The following is a 22,835-nucleotide window of genomic DNA, read 5'->3' on the forward strand; positions in this document are numbered from 1 at the left end:
AACATAATCCTGAATTTATTGTTAGTGAGTATATTTACAGGGATATTTTAAATACAAAATTCAACCTGTCTTTTTCCTCACTATCTACTGACATATGCAAGGTGTGTGATTCATTGTGCATAAAACTTTCACATGTGGAGGAAGATATTCAAAAAGCTAATGTCCAAAAAGAGTTAGAATTGCATCAATTAAAAGCACAACAGGCATATAATAATCTAAAAGCTGACACTGCTTATTCTAAAGACCACAGGTATGTGAAAGTGATAGCATTCGATTTACAACAAGCTCTGCCTACTTCCCATCTACACACTAGTGAAGTTTTCTACAAGAGACAGTTGTCGACTTACAACTTTTGTGTTCATGATTGTACGTCAGATGATGTGCACGTGTATGTATGGCCAGAACGTATTGCAGGACAGGGTGCTGATGAAATAAAATGTTTAATAAAATATGCTTCCAACAATCTTCAAAATGTTGATAAATTAATCGTGTGTTCTGATAACTGTTTTGTTCAAAATAAGAATATATCCTTAGTATGTTTTCGGTTGCAACTTATTCACAAACAATATGTTAAGGAAATAGTTCACAAGTATCTAGTATCAGGTCATAGCTACCTACCCTGTGATAAGGACTTTGGATTCATAGAAAAGAAAAAGCGATTGGAAAAATATGTGTTACACCTGCTGGGTGGGTTAATCTGCCAGGAAGTTTCACTGCAATTTAAATTCATATTACACGGCATTGGGTGATCATTTGGGAACAACTAAACAAACATTAGCTGAGATTCAAGACAGAACACAAATTATCCAAACCACAGCTAAAGGTCTTCTGTTAAAAGTTTTGGAAGAACTGGAAATTTTTGTAGGAAAAAAGAAAAACCCACAAAATTTATAACATGAATGCAACAAATTTAATTTATGAGAGTTAGAAAGTTATTTAATTAAGTGCTGTAGATACGCCATCAAAATGTAATACCTGCCTTATTATCCTAACAGAATTTAAAAAACAAAAACAGTAATTTTAAATGTACATTTATGAAGACTTTTTAAATATGTATTTTTTGTAACATATTTTGAAAGATATTGTAATTTTTACACATTTGTTTTGAAAGATGTGTTGATATGTGCAGATATGATTAAAATGTAGATTTCATTTTCTGTAGTTGTAAATTATCTTTGAGTATACTATACCACAGACACTGCAAGTATTGTTGTACAATCAATGTAATCTTTGCTGCTGTCAGTGTTATCATTTACTACTGTACTTTAAACATAAGTTTAAGTACTATAGTACAGATAGTTTAATCTTCAGTGCTGTCAGCCAACTTTAAATGTAAGTCACTATACTGGAAATAATATTGTGCACTTCATGTAACTTCATTGTAAGTTTTCTGTATTATCTAAATTTGTATCTTTTATAGGCATATTCTGAAGATACTCTTGTTCATTTGAAGAGCACGACCAGTAAATAAAAAATACTAAGTGTGACTTGTGGCTGTTTTCTAAAATTTAAAGTACAACATCATGACGAAATCTTAGCATTGAGAGTTTCTTACCATTAACACTAATACTTTTCGTTTCGTTTCACATAGATATGTGCACAACAGTTCTCTGCAAACATATATAATTGTGTAAATTCTTGCAACTAAAGCATGCGTCAATTTTTCCTCCCTCTGTAGTAGGTTACAAGATCTTTGTATGATGATGAATATGTCAACTTTAGCCTATCTATCAATTTTCAGTTGTATGAAAATATCTTGTATAGTCAATACCTAAAAATTTATCTTTGAAGAGAAATTACTCCACACTGACGCTTGTGGCAGAATTGTTTTATTTGTTGAATAAATTGAGAATGGTAACGGTAATATTACAATAAAATATTTACAATTTAAAGCTACTTCTAAATCAATGTTCTCGAAAATTAGTTTAAACATTAACTGAAAGACTTTGACCACTTTGTAGAATGATAACTCCAATAACCAGTTATATACCAACTTTTAAAAACTGTGGTACAACATTTGAAAAATTTAAGCATATTGTATTGTCCTCCTCTTCAGATATAAACATTCAGTTTGCCTCATTTTTGTGATTGTGGATGTTCTCTCTGGTGTAACATACAATTACAGCTCTGAACTTTTGTAGTATTAATGTACTTCAGCTTGATACAGAGGGATTGGCAGTCACTGATACCGCACGAATGTCCTCGTCAGTATCACGAAAGGAATGTGACAGAGACACCAATATTCCCTCTTCATACGACAACTAGTTTTTAAGAAAAAAAGAGACTTGAGCTATTCTCTTGAACACCTTGCTATTATTTTTCATTTATTTTGATTTGAAATAAAAATTTAAGTCTTACACATTTTCCCCTTTTTTCTCTGTCAGTAATCCTAAAATAATTGTCTATGTTTCGTCAGGATTACGATGTAGTTCAAATAACGCAAACCTCAGGTGGGAATATCAACAACATTGAAAGAGATACAGTGCTACTTACCATAAAAAAGATGCATTAAGTTGCAGACAAGCACAATTAAAAGACACTTTCATATAGCTTTCAGCCACAGTCTTCATCAGTAAGAGAGAGACACACACACTATTCACAGACACAAACAAGCACACCTCATGTACACATGACTGCCAACTCCAGCAAGAGGTGTGCTTGCTTGTGTCTATGAATTGTGTGTGTTTCTCCTTTACTGAAAAAGGCTGTGGTTGAAAGCTTTATTTAAGTGTCTTAATTGTGCCTGTTGGCAACTTAATGTATCTCCTTTATGGTAAGTAGTAATCTGTCTTTTCCTACATTTTTTACAATGTAGTTCATTACATAAAAGCAAATTCAATTCCAAAACTACTGTTTCCAGCATGGTATGAAAAACACTATGGTGATGATGTGTGTATTAGGTAGTATTTTGTCATCTGAAAACATACCACTGGTGAATCTATAGTGTATGTTTCTCATTAAGTGACAGTTTTAAGAAATATTCCGATCTTAAACAGTTTGAAAAACTAAACATGACAAAATTTTACCAGATAAATAAATGATATACTAAAACACCATGTAATTACATTATTAAAAAGACAACATCTACCACCACAAGTAGATTAGTAACCTATAAATATTGTAACAGAAACTTTCGGAATTGTCTTGTCATGAAATGAATTTCATAGAATTCTTCTGGTCTCTCTCTCTCTCTCTCTCTCTCTCTCTCACCCCCCCCCCCCCCCCCACACACACACCTTTATATAACTTTAACTTTGTATGTAATCTTTGTTATCACTGAAAATCGCAAGAACATTATCATCAGCAGCTACAGTCAGACATCAGGCTCTTTTTTTACCAAGAATTTTATCTAAGATACATACATTTGTAACATAATTTACATTTTGACACATAACAAAAATATTTACAAGATCCTGATGATCACTCTTAATCCGTTTATTTCTTGTATGCAAGAACATCTACTAATACTTTAAGCAAAAACTCCCGGAACTTGTCAACAGTCCTATTGCATTCATTTCCTGAGGATCCTTCGTTTCTAATGTAGTAATCTAACACCCACCAAATGATAGTTCTGAGAGTCTGCAACTGCTCTGCATCCCTGGAAAAAAAAAAAAAAAATCATGTTCACGAGAGAGAGAGAGAGAGAGAGAGAGAGAGAGAGAGTGAGTGAGTGAGTTTGAGGACAGAAATATGCATACCTCTTTTCACACAACATTTTGACAGTTCCTTTTGATTTCAATGAAAGGACCACATAGCTGTTGCCTTTCACTGTAGAGTTGCCAGAGGAGGAAGCTTCATACTGAAAACAGAGGAAAAATATTTGTTTTTTGTTAATAATGTGTAATTTTTCTAATGAATCATAAATGTTAGAACATGCTTTCATATTAATATATTTATGCGTTATCACTACTCAGGCAAGAATTTAGGTTTCTGTTTACTCTCAAGGGAATTGAAACCTGATCCTGCCAAGACTCAGACCTGTGCTTTCCACCTGAAGAATAAACACGCAAATAGATACTTGAATATCTCCTGGGGAGGCATCTTACTTGAACATAGTCCTGCTCCCAAATATCTTGGACTAATTCTGGATCACGCACTACCATATAAAATGCATTGCCTAAACACCAAACAGAAAGTGGCAGCCAGAAATAACAGTGTGAAGATTGACAGGTACATCATGGGGTGCTAATCCATGCACTGTGCACTCAAGCATACTTGCTCTAAGTTATTCCACTGCTGAATATGCATGTTCGGTATGGTACAAGTTCAGTCATGCCAAGAACATAGATGTGGCTCTAAATGAGTCTTGCCAGATTATCACGTGTTCCTTAAGATCTACTCCTGCGGAAAAATTCCATTGGCTCGCTGACATAGCTCCTCCTGAAATCTGACATGAGTTAGCTGTGAGATATGAAAAAAGTAAGCCCACAACAAAGGAAGCCCATCCGCTATATGGTCGTCAGCCCGCACGTCCTAGGCTGAAATCAAGAAAGAGCTTCTTGACAACCACTGAGTCTCTCATCAAGAATCTACATGCGGCAAGGATCTCGCGATTGTGGAAGAAATGTCGGTACTTGGGAGAATGGATCGCTCCAAAGGAAGAACTTCCCCATGGACATTCAGAGAAGTGGTCAATATGGAGGTTTCTCAATAGATTGTGATCAAACACAACAAGATGCAAGACCAATCTGTGGACTTGGGGTTTCTCTGTGGACTCAGTTCTTTGCCAGTGTGGCATTGAGTAGGCTAACAGCCATTTCCTTCAGTGTTCCTCATCACCAACCACCTGCACCATGAAAGACCTTATGAGAGCTACACCAAATGCAACTGGTGTCCAATTTTTGGTCTTCTTTTGTGTAAAATTATGTCAACACTTAAATATTTCTATTTGAAATTTCTGTGCTTTTGACATGACAAATAAATAAATTAATATGTTTCAGTTTAATCCAAGTCTTTGACACCCCTATATCTGAATACTGAAGCACATTTGTTTTTAAACTTAAGTTAGTGTCAATGTAGCTAATTTAGAAGTGTCACAAGTTACTCCAGCCCTAAAACAAAGATGAGAAAGATATAAAACAATGTATTTTTAATACTTTCTTCATGAAATATGTTTTGCACGTGAATAACAGGTAGCATAACAGCAGCTCCAATTTAACATTTTATTTAAAGAACACTCACTTTGGCTTAAAAAACGACAATTTTCATATAATATCAAGTACTTATAATCAGAGAAGAAAAACACAGAGCTCTGTATGTGGTACAAGTGTTATTATATTTAAGTAAGGAAAACTGGAGACCTAATTAACTAACAGTAAACAAATAAAAGTACATCAGCAGCTGTACAATATAAATTTGTGCACCCCAAAGGTCTTCTTCGTCACCGAGTGAATGGGCATTTTTATCTGGCACTGCCATGCAGGATGCTGTGGGGAGATGGGATTAATTACTAATTTTATCAATGCAACTTCAAACAAAAATTGTTTCCTTACTTAACCAGTGGTGGGATAGTCTCAGCACCTTTCACACTTAGACGAACTATTCACAATTTGTTGTTTTGGTCTTCAGCCTGAAGATTGGTTTGGTGCTGCTCTCCTTGCTAGTCTAACCAGTGCAAATCTCTTTGTCACTACATACCTGCTGCATCTTATCTGAATTTGAACCTGCTTACTGCATTCAAGTCTTGATTCCCCTCTTACAATTTTTATCCCCATACTTCTCTCCACCATCAGATTAACTGCTCCATGAAGACTCATGCCGTGTCCTTTTCATCAAGTTACGCCCTACAGCTCTTTTCTCCTCAATTCAATGCAGTACCCCTTCAGAGCTGCCCAAATGTCTCATTCGAAATCCAATTCAATTATCATCACTTGATTGTATTTGACGGCACTCCATTACCCTAGTTACAGTTTTCTTGATGCTCATCTTTAATATCTTTTCAAGAAACTATCCATGCCACTCAGCTGATCTTCCAATCTATTTGCCATCATTGACAAATTTACAGCGTCACTGGCAAACCTCAAAGTATACAAGTCTTCTCCTTCAACTTAATTCCCTTTTCACTTTTCTCTCCTTGGTTTTCTTTATCACTTATTCAATATACTGACTGAATAATGTTGGGGAAACACTACAATGTTGTCTCAGTCCCTTCTTGACCACCCCTTCACTTTAATATCATTTGACATGCAGCTTGGTCACTGTACAATATGTAGATAACCTTTCACACTCTGTATTTCATTCTCAATAATTTCAACATGTATTCCAGTCAACATTGTCAAAAGCTTTTTCTAAATCTACAAATGCTATACATGTGGATCTGGCTTTCTTCAATCTATTTTCAAAAATAAGTAAAAGTCTCATTATTGATATGTGTGTTCCCACATTTCACCAAAACCCAAACTGTCATTCCATCCTACTGTAGATAATTCAAATTAGTATTTTGCAGCCATGACTTACTAAACTGATTATTTGGTAATACTTGCACCTGTTAGAGTCTGCCTTCTCCGGAAACGTAATTGTTACATTCTTCTTGAAGTAAGAGGGTATTTTACCTGTTTGATATATCTCACCTACCAGATGGAACAGTTTTACCAGGGTTGTTCTCCCAACTATCTCAATAATTCTGTGGCAATGTCACTTTCTCTAAATGGTGTACTGTGTCCAGTATTCGAACAGGCACCAACCACACCCTCTAAAGTTCAAACCCTTCACCTCTGACTCAGGGAGACAGCTGCCTTACGTTCAGATTAAATGTAATCAATTGAAAAATTGATTCCGGAAGAAGTGAGAAAGCCAATAAAAAGGTACAAAAATTCACGATCCACTGTGTACATGACTGTGCTTAGTAGTGTGTCTGCCATTAGTGATCATAGTACCCTTCCTCACCCAATTTCCAAATTGAAGTGTTCTCTTAAAATACATAGACATTTGCACAGAAAATTAATGTTAGGGAGAGAAATTTGTTCCTACAATTGAGCTACACTGACAATATATTTTGATACATGTTAGCAAGACACCACTGAAAAGGGTTCATAGTGGTATCTTCACTACTACAAACAGAATATTTCATTTTCAAAAGTATTCGTTTATTTTATCATTTTGTAAAATTTTCAAAAAATTATTGCACAAGACAGGCTTATTGTTGGCAGTCCACTGCCAGATAGCCAGGCACAAGATGCCACCAACATGGACATGGCAACAAGTGAAATCTAAACTGAAAATGTTGGTCGCAGTGACGATGACCAATTACATTTTTCAATTAACACGGACACAGATGATAGTAACATGATCATTCTAAATCATATGATGATGACAGTACATGAGACACGGTCACAATTTTCTCCAGGGAGTATTTTTTTCTTTTGTGAAAATGTGAAGCACGACAGTCTGGACTTTATAAAAGCATTCTTTGCCTGCCACACTTATGCCTAATGCAAACGTGATTGTACAGAGTGCATTGCGTGCATCAGAAAAACCCGAGCATGATGTAAATGTTACAACAGTTATTGAAACAAAGTTTCAATGATTTCAAGACTAGGTTTAAGGAAGAACAAAAACAAACAATCTAATGAAGTAGTGATGAAAAATTTAATGATTTTTGACAACAACAAAACGAAAAATTTAATAACCTTAATGAGCACAATCAAACACACTAGAAAAGTATCAATGAAAAATTTAACAATTTTTCAAAACATCAGACAGATACACAAAAGGAATTACTTGAACAGCAAAAGCGAACTTCTTGATGCTTTCACAACCACCATAGCACAACAGTTCAATGTCTTGGCAACGGATTTGCGTGCTGATCTTTCAAATGAATTACATGATAAAACTTGTAAGTTGGGGAAAGACCTAAAAACACAATTGTTCACTGCTTTGCCACAAGATAATAATTTAAGCCGAAAAGTATAATCTGTAGGTGAAAAACAAGAACAGTTCATGGAAAAGGTGGCGGAGGTAACCGAGGCTCAAACAAAAATCTAGCAGCAGCAGTCACAATCACGCCAGAATGCACATACCCTTGCAGGTACTGTTGATGGGTTGCAAACAGCGCACAAAGGTCTACCTAAACATGGGTTGCAAACAGCGCACCAAGGTCTACCTAAACGGATGCAAGCTTTGTCATTGCAAGTAAATATTGCAAGTTTAAATACTCAGTTCATGAAAAAGGAGCAAGAAAGGATAAATAAAGACAGCCGAGGCTGGTATGCTAGACCAAGGCAGTTCCCTTGTGCAGAAGGTAGTCCAGAAACACAAGGGTTATGTAGATGTGATCGAGAAAGCAGTGAAGGTAAAGAAAACAGAACTAAGAACTGAAACAGATCAGAGCATGAAAGCAGTGGAAGAAAAATCATGGACAAACATCATTAATAACTTTGAAAAGGAAAGGGAACATTCAGCCCCAAGCTATTAGGTGTCAACAGACAGGACAGATAATCCAAACATCTATCCGCACTTTAACCCTAATCTGTCAGGTGAAATAGATGACAACTATAACATGCAGCAGGTGCTGCCAACTGCTCCTCCTGTTGTACAGATGTATTTGCAATACGATCCGATACATCAAAACAATTCCATGTTGGCAAAGGACAGTGCTGCATGCCCTTCTACTTTGCTAGTGGATGAAGGCTTATTATGACACAGGTAGTTTCCGATTTTTTTCTTATGAAAGTAAGTGAACAAATCCAGTTGTGTTCATAAGAGGCTTCCGGAATGTTTTTTCCAAGGAATTGGACCTAAGCACAGAAGATATGTTTTGTGGTAGGTTACACACGAGATGATGTATTGCCGTGAGCCACTGACATGGCGGAAAAATGTCACACCTATGAACAGTTTGAAAGGGCATTCCTAGACATATACTGGTCCGTTGCAGTACAAGAGAGGTTGATGCGTGAAGTGTTTAATCCGGTGCCTTATAGCAATAAACATGGAGGGCTCAGAAGATACTTTTAGAACCATCTATATAAAACTTGTTACGGGACAAAACTGGTATAACATGCAGGTGTCCTAAAAATTTTAGAAAGCCAACTACCAGCTAATATACATGAGAAATTAATCACCACTGCTAAGCACGATATGGAGAATTTCCTCTCACTTCTTGGTTCCACTGAGGTTATTTATGAAGAGAGACCCGTGCATCCACAAAGTGACAGTGCACAGATAGACCATGCACGAACTAACAAACAACACTTTGGGAATGGCAATAGCAACCAACACAGTTGACAGACACAGTCCCCTCACAGCAAAACCAACATGAACCAATTTAGCAACGGAAAGGGGCAAAACTTCAAGCAACGTTACAAAAATAACCAAGGACAGAATTTAAATTGGTCAGGATTTAATGCCAGAGAGATTATCATCAGCATACGCACAATGCGTTGCTGACCGGGGGCAGGGGGTACAAAGACACTAATGGCCACTGGGCAACAAAATAATCCACCACCGCCCGAATATAATCAGTAATAGCGGCCAGGGACATCGAAATTTCAGATCAAGAGCCATGCAAAATACTTACTGGCGAAACCAGATGCATAATATGCACATAGTTGAGGTTACCCATAACACAGTGGTCAGTGCTCACGGAAATTCGGAAAAATCGAACTTCTGTTCTAGTAATAGAGGTGAGGGCGTGGAACTAGTTAAAAGTTGTTTTCATTGATATGACAACTGTGGTGATATCAAAGATGACCTGTGTCAGGAAGATATTACCAACCATGTAGATGAAAAAGAAGACACAGTACAGGCAGTAATCAATGCACAAATACTTGATTTAAGGGTACCCATAGTACTGGACACTGGAGCTACCATGAATATAATTTCACAGGATCTGTTTGACCAATTACAAAAACAAGTCCACATACCACTGCTTCCAATTCAAAATTGTAAAATCCAAACAGCTGTAGGAGGCAAGTCAAAAGGTACAAAATTGCAGGCCATCAAATTGATAACTTCTATTTACAATGCAGTTTTCTTGTGGTTGAAAGGCTAATAAACTGCCTTACCAGCATGGACACCTCTAGGAAGTATCAAGCACAAATTGACACTGGTATGGAGAAGTGTCATTTTGTTGTGAACAACCAACAATATTCATTAGAACTAGTCAAATCAAATGCCACACTCTTTACATTCGAATACAATTCTTCTATCCTATTGTCATGTTTGTAAACATACAGGGAGTTGAGCAATCACAGAAGAGGAAATAGGCCCTGAGATTGTGTATCGTACAGAAAAAAAGGCAGAACTGCAGGAGCTTTTAATACATTATGGTCCCGTTTTTGAATGAGGCCCTGGCATAATCAAAGGATAAAAGTACAAAATGGAGGTGTACCCACACAAAACCTTCTGCTTTTTGTCTTACCCCATTGCATGGGTCAAAGCCATGGCTGTGAGGAAAGAGATCAATAGTGTGCTAAACTGGGAAATAATACAAACCATCCTTATCTTCTTACTGTAGTCACATTTTGGCCATTAGCAAATCAGATAGGAGCGTCCGTCTAGTGCTTGTCACATGAGAAATAAATAAAATTACTGTGTCTGTCAGGACACAGCCTGACAACATGGAAGAACAACTTCCAAAATTCCCTAATATTAAGTACCTCACCATAAAAGACCTCACAGTCTCAAAATGGCAAATTGCACTACATGAAGACAGCCGTAAGTACACTACCTTTGTATGTGGGGGCAGAAGCTCAGAGTTCTGTGTTCTCCCTTTTGGTTTAAATATCTAAACCCCATACGAACAGGCCTTGGAAGGATTATGGGTACCAACTATCCGCCATGTTGTTGTCAGCCCACAGGCGTCACTGGATGCGGATATGGAGGGCATCTGGTCAGCACACTGCTATCCTGGCCATATGTCAGTTTATGAGAATAGAGCTGCTACTTCTCAATCAAGTAGCTCCTCAGTTTACCTAACAAGGGCCGAGTGCACTGTGTTTGCCAACAGCATTCAGCAGACCACATAGTCACCCATCCAAGTGCTAGCCCAGCCCGACAGCACTTAATTTTGGTGGTCTAATAGGAACAGGTGTTACCACTGCCACAAGGCTGTTGGCTGTTTAAATAACAGTTTAGGCATATTTATTTCTGCTTTAGATTGAGTCTTATGACATGAACTCTTAAGTAGAGTCACTGTGTATGTTGATGATCTAATGACTGCTATCCCCATGGGGTCAGAACACATATAGCTCTTGGCTCAAGTCTTATACAGGTTTTCAGAATACAGAAAAACAGCCACCCAAATGAGGTCACATTTCGGTAAGGAAAGGGTTGAATTCCTTGGACACACAATATCACCTCAAGGCTTTATTCCAGAACCTGAGAAACTGTATGCTATCAGACACTGCCCCGTACCTCAAAACAAGAAACAGTTGAAGAGATATCTTGGATTAGCATCTTTCTCCAGGAAATTTATACCACAGCAGCTTTTAAATAGTGATTCTCTATTGAATCATCCACAGAAAAACAACACCTGGTTATAGACCAAGCAGTGCCGAACTGATTTTGACAACATTAAGGAATCTGTTTTGAAGGATGATCGCTAGGTGGTGTTTCTATTCACAAGAATTTGATTCTGAAACTGTGTATATCAAAGGTAATCAAAACATAACTGCTTAAGCCTTACTGAAGCTACCACAAGGTATCAATGAATTATTTGAATTCATGGAGAACAATTCAGAAATCAAAGTTCTCTTGATGAAAGATAAAACACAACAGGATATTGTGTTAGGATGTGTAAAAGCATGGAAGCATGGAGCAACAACAACAGAAGGATCCCAGATGACAAAAATCTCAGGCTAAAACTTCTGCAGAACAGTAATGACAGTTTGAAAATTTTTTTATGATTTACCAAGATGTATTATTTCATTGACACCACACAGTGTACAGCTAGTGGTATGTTTGTTTACCAAGGAATCATGTCAATAACTTTATATTACACATCTTCAATGTTAGAGAACATTACGGCTTCTTCAAATGCCTAGGTAAGATACGCACTTATTATTACTATCCAAAGTTAGGACAGAAAGTTTTGCAGTTAATGCAGAAATGTGTTGGGTGTCAGAAGACTAAGCACACAAATAAGGTGAAACTAACTGAACTACACCTGATATTGCATAAAAGACTCTTAGAGATAGTTTCCTTGGACATGGCTGGACTGTGTCCACAAGGGAAATGAGGTGTAAAATACATAGTTATGCTATATGCTGTTTCCTCCAAGTATGTAAAACTGGATGCTGTGTGGTCAGTGATTGCGAGCACCATCATCAGAAGGGTTACAACGGATTATCTACCCAGAGTAGGCAAGCAAGAAATACTGACAGACAATATGTCATAGTTTACAGGCATGAACACACTCAATGTTAAACATATATTTGTATCCAGGTTTCACCCAAGTCCCACAGTGAGGCTATTTAGCAAATTTAACAGATTTATCCAGATTCACAACCCTCACAAACATACAACATGTATATAATACATTATCCCATTCCAGCAAGTTGTTAACAATCTCCCACATAGCTCATCTGACTTTACACCTATGGAATTGCTGTTTGACAAAAGACAATTGGAAAAAACCTCTACCCACGGTCCCGAGAAAAAAGTATTGCCTGAGGAAAAAATATGTTGGGCACTGTTTAGCACTGAAAGAAAGGCACAGTACAGAAAACAATTGTATGATGAGAAATTAGGACCCACTGTAAAGTGCCATATGGGACAACAAGTACTCCTTAGTACCCTTCCAAAATTGAAAAAGTGTGGTACGTTGATTCGCAAAGTGGCAACCGCTGGACACATGGCCATTTGTTATATCAAAAATCCATGGAAAATGAAAAAAAGACAAGCTGTTTAATGTTACATTAAGATGAGACTGAGTACACATTGTTTACAAATGAACATTCAAAAGGGTAATGCACGAGACCAAATTGTAATAAAAATGATAATGCAAAAACAGAAAAATGTTATGTGATATAAAACCAAAGGAATGTATATAATATTAACTGTCTTGTATGTCATTTCTGGACAGTGATTATTTAAATTTTTGTACAATATTTATGTAAAGAAATGTAAATGCCATATGAAAATGTATATGTACAGAGTGAGAAATATGCAAACTGGGTGTGTCAACATATTTTAAAACCTCAGTACTTAGTTTATTGTAAGAATGCTGAAATGTAGAAACCATTATGCAATATAAAGCTGAATATGTTTTCCAGGAGTGTGTATGTGAATTAATAACTAAAAATGTGCTACGCACATTCTGTGAAGGTTAGAAACCTGTAAGTCGATGTGTTTCCAAGAAAAACATGTGCTTAGTGCTGGGCAGTAACAACTATTTATAACCTTGACTGACTCGGGTCTCAACCAGACATCCTACCACAGAGAGGGTATGGAAATGAATGAAGTTATTGGAGACATATCCTGAATCCACTCGAGTGTCTTCAAGATGCTGGTAGTGTGAGCCTGGTTAAAGCACTGAAACATGTGGATTACAATGGGACAAATGCCTGGGAGATAAAGGATTAACCTCTTCACCACAGCATTGATGGTTCCACTATGCGCAAGCCCCAGCACACCAAATTGCAGTAATGCTGTGAACGCTTTTATTGACTTTGGATAAGCAAATGAAAATTATAGCACACTCACAGACTCGGGCGGGGGGAGAGGGGGGGCAGGCAGGGGGGAGAGGGGGGCAGGCAGGGGGGAGAGGGGGGGCAGGCAGGGGGGAGAGGGGGGGCAGGCAGGGGGGGAGAGGGGGGGCAGGCAGGGGGGAGAGGGGGGGCAGGCAGGGGGGAGAGGGGGGGCAGGCAGGGGGGAGAGGGGGGGCAGGCAGGGGGGAGAGGGGGGCAGGCAGGGGGGAGAGGGGGACTGGGCTGGGTTAAGGATGAGGTAGGAGGGGGAAAGGATGTAACAGGCAAAAGTTGAAGAAAGTGATGCTGGATGAAGTGTGTCATATTTTTGGTGAGCCTCAGCATAAGACAGGCAATCCAGGGACTTGACTCTTCGGTCTTCTTTGCTCTCTAGTAAGCTGGGCAATCTGGTGAGCAAGGGGAGTGGCATTCATTATAATTGACACACACAGGTGGCAGAATTCAGGAACTTCCCTCACCAAGTGTGTGTCCACAGTCACCACACACAGGGTCCACCGTACAGCAGGAAGTCATATACCCAAAACACAAGCACTGAAAGCAACTCGTGGGTGGTGGGATGTACAGCTTCACGTCACGTCTGTAGCACATAACTTTGACCTTCTCTGGGAGGAAAACCCCCTCAAAAGCAAGAATGAAGGCACCGGTATTAGTGTGGTGGTCTTTGAGACCCTTCAGCACATTTCAAACAAAGTGAATGCTGCATCGCTCCAGATTAGCCCAGAGTTCATCAATTTGCAGGATGAGGTCACTATGAGAAATCACTCCTTGGACCATATTCAGAGATTGGTGAGGAGTAACAGACGCTGGGATATTGTCAAGATGATCACAAGCACAAATAGCTGCAGATTGGGAGGCATAAATCATGATATTTGAATTTAAAAAAAAAAAGTCTCTGGACTCTAAAAATGACCACTGGAGCAACCCCCTTTGCTACCTAGAATTATTTGTCATCCAATGAAACTTTTGACATTTCTTGTGTATTGGTTCTGGAAATCTGTGTGGAAAGCAGCAAATCATTTCTCATAAAATAACTGAATTTCTTATTCTGTATATAATTTACTTGTGTTTATTATGGTAGATATTTTTAGGGTTTCACATTAGTTTGTATGTGTTTTGAACTGTCATATTGTCACCCAAAATCAGCGTACTTCATGTAAATGTGAAAGAAGATTTTCAAATCAAACAGTGACAAATGGTTAATGTACAGCAATTTATAGCAGATTTCAATGTTGTTGATATGTTTGGCATAATTTATGGCCAATTTTTTCTACATAAATAACAAAATAATAAAGGTTTCAAGAGAACATGTATGAATGAGCCAGTTATCTCATCCTGTGACAATTCAAAAGACATGAAAACAATCAATTATTGATGGTCACAGAGGTAGGAGCCATAGGGTAGGGAGATGAGTGCAGAATGAGCATAGGGTCTGACAAGAATATTGCGGAGATTGGGTGGGTGGCAGAAAGCTATTCTAGGTGTGGTGGGCAAAATTTCAGACAGAATGGATCTCATTTCATGGCACGATTTTAGGACATTGTGGCCCTGTCGAAGTAGCTGATCAACACATTCCAGACCAGGATAATACTGAGCCCCCAATGGTGTGCTCTGAAGTAGTTGTGTGTGTGTGTGGGGGGGATCAGCAGTACCAGGATTGGATGTGATGGCTTGGGAAATCTGCTTTTTAACTAGGCTGTTGGGGTAATTATGTGCAGAAAGGCTGAGGCGAGAATGGTGGTGTATTGCTGTAAAGAGTCTGCATCCGAACAAATACATTTCCCTCGGATGCCAAGGCTGTATGGGAGGGAACATCTGACACGGAAAGACTGGCAACTGTCAAAATGTAAGTACTGTTGTTTGTTAGTTTAACGTGGATGGAAATGTGTAGCTGGCCTTCAGTGAGGACGAGATCAACTTCAAGGAAAGTGATTTTCATTTTCATTTTTGTTTGCATATAACAACTCTATTGTTATATTGATGAACATCCTTAAGGAAATAGGAATCACCTGGAGAGATCGGAGACTTATAAGGAACTTGTACCTGGGACAAAGGGTAAAGGTACGACTGAACTATGGAGAAACGAACAGCGTGGAAATAAGAAGGGGCGTGAGACAAGGATGTTGTCTGTCGCCAAGTCTCTTCAACCTGTATGGAGAAATGCTGGCAAGAGAAGCACTGAAAGGATGTGGTAACTTCAAAGTAGGAGGACATCTCATCAACACCATCAAGTATGCAGATGACCTGGTAGTGCTCGCCAAAAATCAGAGACAGCTGCACCACATGATGAACAATTTGGTGGAAACGGGAAGAAAATATGGCATGGAAATGAACATTTAAAAATCAAAAGTGATGCGCATATCAAAACGTGAGAAACACTTGAAGATAACTGTTGACAATTGGGAACTGGAAAATGTGAATCAGTTACAGTACCTGGGAAGTTTTACCACAAAGGTTGCCCACTGCACCAACGAAATCCGAGCAAGAATTGCCCTGGCCAAAGCTGTTTTCAAAAGAAGAGGACTCTGCTGACCAGCTAGTTGAGTTTGGCATTGAGGAAAAAAACTGATAAAGTGCCACATTTGGAGCAGAGACATGGACCATGAGAAAGGAGAAAAAATACTTAAATACTTAGAGAGGTTTGATATGTGGTGCTGGAGGAGAATGGGAAAGATCAAGTGGACAGATCGCACAAAAAATAATGATGTACTGCGAAGAGTAGGAGAGAAGAGAAGTATTCTGCATACAATTCTTCAGAGAAAGGCCAACTGGATTGGACATGTACTTCGACACGATGGACTAATACATGATGTCATCGAAGGGAAACTCAAAGGAAACGCAGGACGAGGAAGAAGAAGAAGATGAAGAAGAAGAATTCAACATCTGGACGACATGAAAGATGGAAGGAGATACAACAGACTGAAGGAAGAAGCTGAAGATAGGGAACAGTGGAATCAGAAATTCTCCGTACGAAGACATGGACCTGCCATTAGGCAGAATACTACATAATAATAATAATAATAATAATAATTGTTATTCATGAATTTGCATACAATAATTTACAGTTCACTACACTGCTTGCCTTTCTTCCGATCGTCGGTCACCAATTTATTCACAAATTTGACAGTATTTTGTTTTCCCTCATTCACTTATCTTGTCTATTCGTAATTCTTTTGCGTTTTTGTGCATTTGTTTTTCAGCAAATTGCTCTGATCGACTTTTATTGTTATCTCTTACGTTGCTTTTATTGCCAAGCTAAGTAGTTTACATTTTCACCAACAACTTTTGCTTTCCGTTTACCCAGTTTCTAAAATTTGCTTGTTTTGACAACTTTCCTGATCAATTTTTCTCCTTTGTTTGTTTTTATCATTTTCCATATCAGTATAGATCGCCCACTCATTACGTCTTATTAACGATTTCTGTACAAATTTTCCTAATTTTTACATGTTTTTGCCACTCTCACGATTTTTGAATCTCCAAACTATCCTCTCTTGCCATGATGAATCCCATCTCATATTACATTCACTCCTTTCGAAAACATGCCTTTGCACTATCAAAACTAAGGTCCCACATTCTATTTCTTGACACCTGCTTGTCCCTTTGAGTTACTCCTAAGGGCCTAACATTGAAAGTCCCCATTTCTGGATGCAATCCTACCCTACATCAGGCTCTTTTACAGTTTCAAATACAGCACTCTCTTGCTCTTACCCGGCTAATCTATGACCTATATCCCTCATCAGTAAATTTCCACTCTACCAGACTTCTCTCCTCCTACAAAATTCGGCTCATCGTGTTTTTTTGAATAGTACGATCCGCCAAGCCTACTTCAAAATGCAACAACATGCCAGACTTCACCTCAAAAGGCTGTCCCACCTTCTCCTAAACCACCTGAACGCTGGTATTTCCCTTCCTGTCCTTCTGCAGCTTCCTGAACAGCCACACGATCAACCACCCACCACTTCTCTCCTACAACCCAAGCCTGACCAACCTCCTCAACATCCCACAGCCTTCACCATTGCCTCCCAGACCAAGAATAACCCATAATCATGAGAACCAGTCACAACAGTAGAGTGCCCTTAACCTCTTATCTAAAGCACTCTCCCCACCTGAATCATCCGTATGATCTAATGGCCTCACTTTCAGCCCTAAACCTGCATTTGATCATGCTGCTTTGGTGAAGGGCCCCCTTTCCTTCAAACGTAATATCCATTGGAAATATCACTTTGCAACCTAACCCCAAAACCTTTCCAACAGTAAACCTGACATTGAACCCTGCCTTGAATAGTTCAGACCATGATCCCAACTTGATCCACCACCACTACCTCGAGATCATCCCTTCCAAGCCTTCCTCACATTCACCTCACAACCCTTTCTCACATCCCTACAACATGACCCTAACCTGTCGTCTGCAGAACTCCAAACGCTACATCCCATAAAAGGTGATGATTCCATCATTATCCTCCCAGCAGACAAAGGATCCACCAGTGTAGTACTTGACCGAAAGGAGTAGGTTAGTGAAGGTCTACGCTAGCTGACACCTCTACATACAGAGTCTGCCATCAAACTCCCATCCCTGCAATTCGAACTGATCTGCAGTCTCTCCTAAACACTTAGCATGTGGCCGATGTAATATTACGTCTTCAGAAGGAAACAGAATTGTGCGGCCGATGTAATATTATGTCTCGGCAGTTACAATGTTTCTCTGTGGCGTCAAACATATATTTACGACTCCAGCGAAGTCTGAGTAGTCTGCAAGCTTCTTAGGTTCAACTGTGAGCACTAGATGGCAGCTGCAAACTTAGTGGAATATGTTGTGTTTATGGAAAACTTTGTTATTATAGCTTACTTCATAGACATTGTCTGGCGTTGGCATCCTCTCAGTTTCACTCATTTTGAGTGTTTTCGTGTTGATTTTCTTGTCGATATGCGCAGTGAATAGGATAAATGTTTAGAGCAAATGATTTATGAAGTCCTTGACAAGTTTTCAGATGGTGAAATAGGGCTGTCTGATGACTGTTCGGATTTTACGTCGTCTGAAAAAAGCGGCAAGTCAAGATTTGTGAATCATGTCAACATTCCAGAAGGGAAGAAAAAAGGACAAAGGAGGTGTGTGGTGTAGAGTGAAAAGGAGAAATGTTCAACAGGAAAGGCTGGAAGAAAGGACACCTCATATGAGTGCACCGAATGTAATGTTGGGTTGTGTATCTTCCCTTGCTTCGAAGTTTATCACATCATTATCCACTATTAATGCTAAACTGTGTACTAAACTTATGCTTATTGTTATTTTTCTTTATTTCAAGTGTTTAGTAAATACTTTTTAGAGGATAACAACATGTTTCATTGTACGTAATAATACTGTAATTCTTTTTCAACTTTGTCTGGCAGCAACTATCACTGACTTGAAATTTCATTGGCGCCTTGAAATTTTAAATTATTGACCCCAAAATTTGAGTACTTAATGTAGAAAGTCCAATAAACATAAAAATGTTTTAGAATTCCAATAACAGTGAGCTGTACAGCAGTAAGAAATTACAGAAAAACACTGATTTTACCCAGTCTGCAAGTGACGGCAACTACAAACTACATCAGCACTGTAAGTGTTAACAGCTCAGGCCCCTCACAAGGAATAACACCTCAATCCACAGAACTTCTCCACCACCCAAACCACACTCCCCCACCTTTTACCTTCTTCCGAAGATCCACAAAGCCAAACATCCTGGCCGACCTATAGTTGCCAACTTCAAAGCATCCACCGAACGTATATATTCCTTAGTTGATAAACACCTCCAACCCATAGTACAAAAACTCTCCTCCTACATCAAAGACACAACACTAAGAAGAATAGTATGTAATAAAGTATGGTACATCCTCTGGACGCTAGGCATAGAACCTGAACAATTATTTAAATAATATTAACTACTACACATTGATCTTGCTAAGAGCCGAGAAGCGATTCTTCTTAGTGTTGTAGCTCTCTGGGGCACCCTGGGATGCTCTCAGTGTAGCACAATTGGTAAAAATAGAAATGCTGCTCGCCACATGGTGCGGCCACAGTCATCCGGCGCTGTCACAGTTGCCGTGCCTAGAGCTCCTTAGCGCTGCAGCGCGGTAAGCGTACTTCACTGCTCTAAATTTTTCTAAGTCCTTGACCTTGGGTGACGTGTTGACTACAAATAGCGTGTTTCTGGTAGCTCCGCGCGCAGTCGGCAGCATGCCTCATCGTAGGATACATTGTCTGAAATCCGTGGCCATCCCTCCCACAGCATACATCTTGCTTGTCACCATTGATGCCACCTCCCTCTATACCAACATCCCCCTCATATGTGGTCTGTCTGCTGCTGAACATTTCTTCAGTCAATGCCCACCTGATTCAAAATCTATGACATCCTTCCTACTCACCTTAATCAACTTTATATTTCACCTTTGAGGGGCAGACATACAAACAGATCATGGTTACTGCCATGGGAACTAAGATGGTTCCTTTATATGCCAACCTTTTCACGGGTCGCTTGGAATGGAATTCCTGGGTTCCATAAGTCTTCAGCCCCTGGTTTGGTTTAGATACATTGATGACATCTTTACCATATGGTACTCACGGTGAGGCTGACCTGCTAAAATTCCTGAAATCTCTGAATACCTTCTCCTAATTAAATTTCACATGGTCCTATTTCGAATCCCATGCCACTTACCTCGATGTTGATCTTGTCCTCACCGAAGGCCAGCTACACACTTCCGTCCACATTAAATCTACCAACAAACAACAGTACTTGCATTTTGACAGTTGCCATCCTTTTCATGCCAAACGTTCCCTCCCATACAGCCTTGGCATCCGAGCAAACTTATTTGTTCGGATGCAGACTCTTTACAGCAATAGATCACAATTCTCACCTCAGCCTTCATTGTATTTAATTACACATCAGCCTAGTTCGAAAGGAGATTTCCCGGGTCATCACATCCAACCCTTTTACTGCTACTGCTGATCCCTCCACAAAACAGTTTCAGAGCACACCACGGGTGACTCAGTATTATCCTGTTCTGGAATGTGTTAATAAGCTACTTTGACAGAGCCATGATTTCCTAAAATCGTGCCCTGAAATGAGATCCATTCTGTCTGAAATTTTGCTCACCACACCTAGCATAGCTTTCCAACACCCTCCCAATCTCCGCAATATTCTTATCATACCCTAACGCTGCTGCTGAGCACCCATCTCCTTACCCCACTGGCTCTTAACCCCTGTGGCCATCCGCACTGCAAGACTTGACCTATGCACACTCCTACCACCACCTATAATAGCCCCGTAAGTGGCAAAACATATACGACTACAGGGACAGCCACTTGTGAAACGACACTGTTGAGCCTCCTACATCAGCATGACTACCACCAAATTAACAGTTAGGATGAGTGGACGTAGGTAGAGGTATATACTGGCAACTTACACTATTCTGTTGCAGAGCATGGTCTATAACATGACATTCGTGACTTCGGCACCTGTTTCACCACACGCGCCATCTGGATTCTTTCCCCAGACACGAGTTTCTCAGATCTCCGCAGGTGGCAACTAGCACTACAACATGTCCCTTGGTTCTCACCACCCACCTGGCTTTAATTTACGTCAATTTCTTCTGTCTCAGCTTTTCTCCACTGTAACTACTCTTTGCTTCAATCCATTTTAATTTCCTACATCTTTCATTGTCTTTCCTGTCTATTTTTCACCGCCCCCTCCCACCTCTGTTACATACAATGCATCGAGCTTCTCACTCTTATTAACTTGTGCACAATGATTTAGTAGTAATCTCTGTCTTGCGTATTACCATGTCTTCCACCTTTAAGCTCTCAGGTTTTCAAATCTTGTCCGATGCAGACCCCAACTATCAACCTTTCCTTCCCATCCCGTACAGTAAGTCTCCCCTGACCCACGGTTCTGGGTGACTTTCCCAAAATATAACCTTTTTCCTAGACCTCTCCAGTCCTTTTCCTTCACCCTTCTTTCTTCGCCTTCAACCCTTCTGCCTGAAGAAGGCGCCACTGCTTCCGAAAGTTTGCCATTCACAATATTCTTTTATGTGTGTGTGTTCTGCTGCCGCTTGGTCAGTAGTTTTTTTGTATATCCAATAAAATAATTTATATCTAAAAACAAAGATGATGTGACTTACCAAACAAAAGCGCTGGCATGTCGATAGACACACAAAATTCAAGCTTTCGCAACCAACAGTTGCTTCATCAGTAAAGAGGGAAGGAGAGGGAAAGACGAAAGGATGTGGGTTTTAAGGGAGAGGGTAAGGAGTCATTCCAACCTCGGGAGTGGAAAGATTTACCTTAGGGGGAAAAAAGGACAGGTATACACTTGCACACACACATGTCCATCCCCACGTACACAGACACAAGCAGACATTTGTAAAGACAAAGAGTTTGGGCAGAGATGTCAGTCGGGGCGGATGTAGGCAAAGAGTTTGGGCAGAGATGTCAGTCGGGGCGGATGAAGGCAAAGAGTTAGTGTTTGTTTGTGTGTCTATCGACCTGCCAGCGATTTTGTGTGTATGTTTGTGTGTCTATCGACCTGCCAGCGCTTTTGTTTGGTAAGTTTCATCATCTTTCTTTATATATATATATATATATATATATATATATATATATATATATATATAGTTATAATAGAAGGAAACATTCCACGAAGGAAAAATATACCTAAAAACAAAGATGAAGTGACTTACCAAATAAAAGTGCTGGCAGGTCGACAGACACACAAACGAATACAAACATACACACAAAATTCAAGCTTTCGCAACAAACTGTTGCCTCATCAGTAAAGAGGGAAGGAGAGGGAAAGACGAAAGGATGTGGGTTTTAAGGGAGAGGGTAAGGAGTCATTCCAACCTCGGGAGTGGAAAGATTTACCTTAGGGGGAAAAAAGGACAGGTATACACTTGCACACACACATGTCCATCCCCACGTACACAGACACAAGCAGACATTTGTAAAGGCAAAGAGTTTGGGCAGAGATGTCAGTCGAGGCGGAAGTACAGAGGCAAAGATGTTGTTGAATGACAGGTGAGGTATGAGCGGCGGCAACTTGAAATTAGCGGAGGTTGAGAACTGGTGGGTAATGAGAAGAGAGGATATACTGAAGGGCAAGTTCCCATCTCCGGAGTTCTGACAGGTTGGTGTTAGTAGGAAGTATCCAGATAACCCGG

General features: G+C 39.4%; 1 protein-coding gene across 2 annotated transcripts in view; it reads right to left on the minus strand.

The window, feature by feature from the left end:
* Window positions 1-3,200: 3,200 nt before the first annotated feature.
* The window catches only part of LOC126191346 (ATP-dependent RNA helicase DHX30-like), a 303,809-nt gene continuing 284,174 nt past the window's right edge, over window positions 3,201-22,835 (minus strand). For both annotated transcript variants that reach the window (XM_049932185.1, XM_049932186.1), the window contains 2 exons: window positions 3,699-3,799; window positions 3,201-3,598 (listed from right to left, as the gene is read on the minus strand). In XM_049932185.1, coding sequence (XP_049788142.1) covers window positions 3,436-3,598; window positions 3,699-3,799 — 264 coding nt within the window. In that variant the 3' untranslated portion in view covers window positions 3,201-3,435. The remainder of the gene's footprint in view (window positions 3,599-3,698; window positions 3,800-22,835) is intronic.

Source organism: Schistocerca cancellata, chromosome 6, assembly GCF_023864275.1.
Source record: "Schistocerca cancellata isolate TAMUIC-IGC-003103 chromosome 6, iqSchCanc2.1, whole genome shotgun sequence".
Taxonomy (NCBI): domain Eukaryota; kingdom Metazoa; phylum Arthropoda; class Insecta; order Orthoptera; family Acrididae; genus Schistocerca; species Schistocerca cancellata.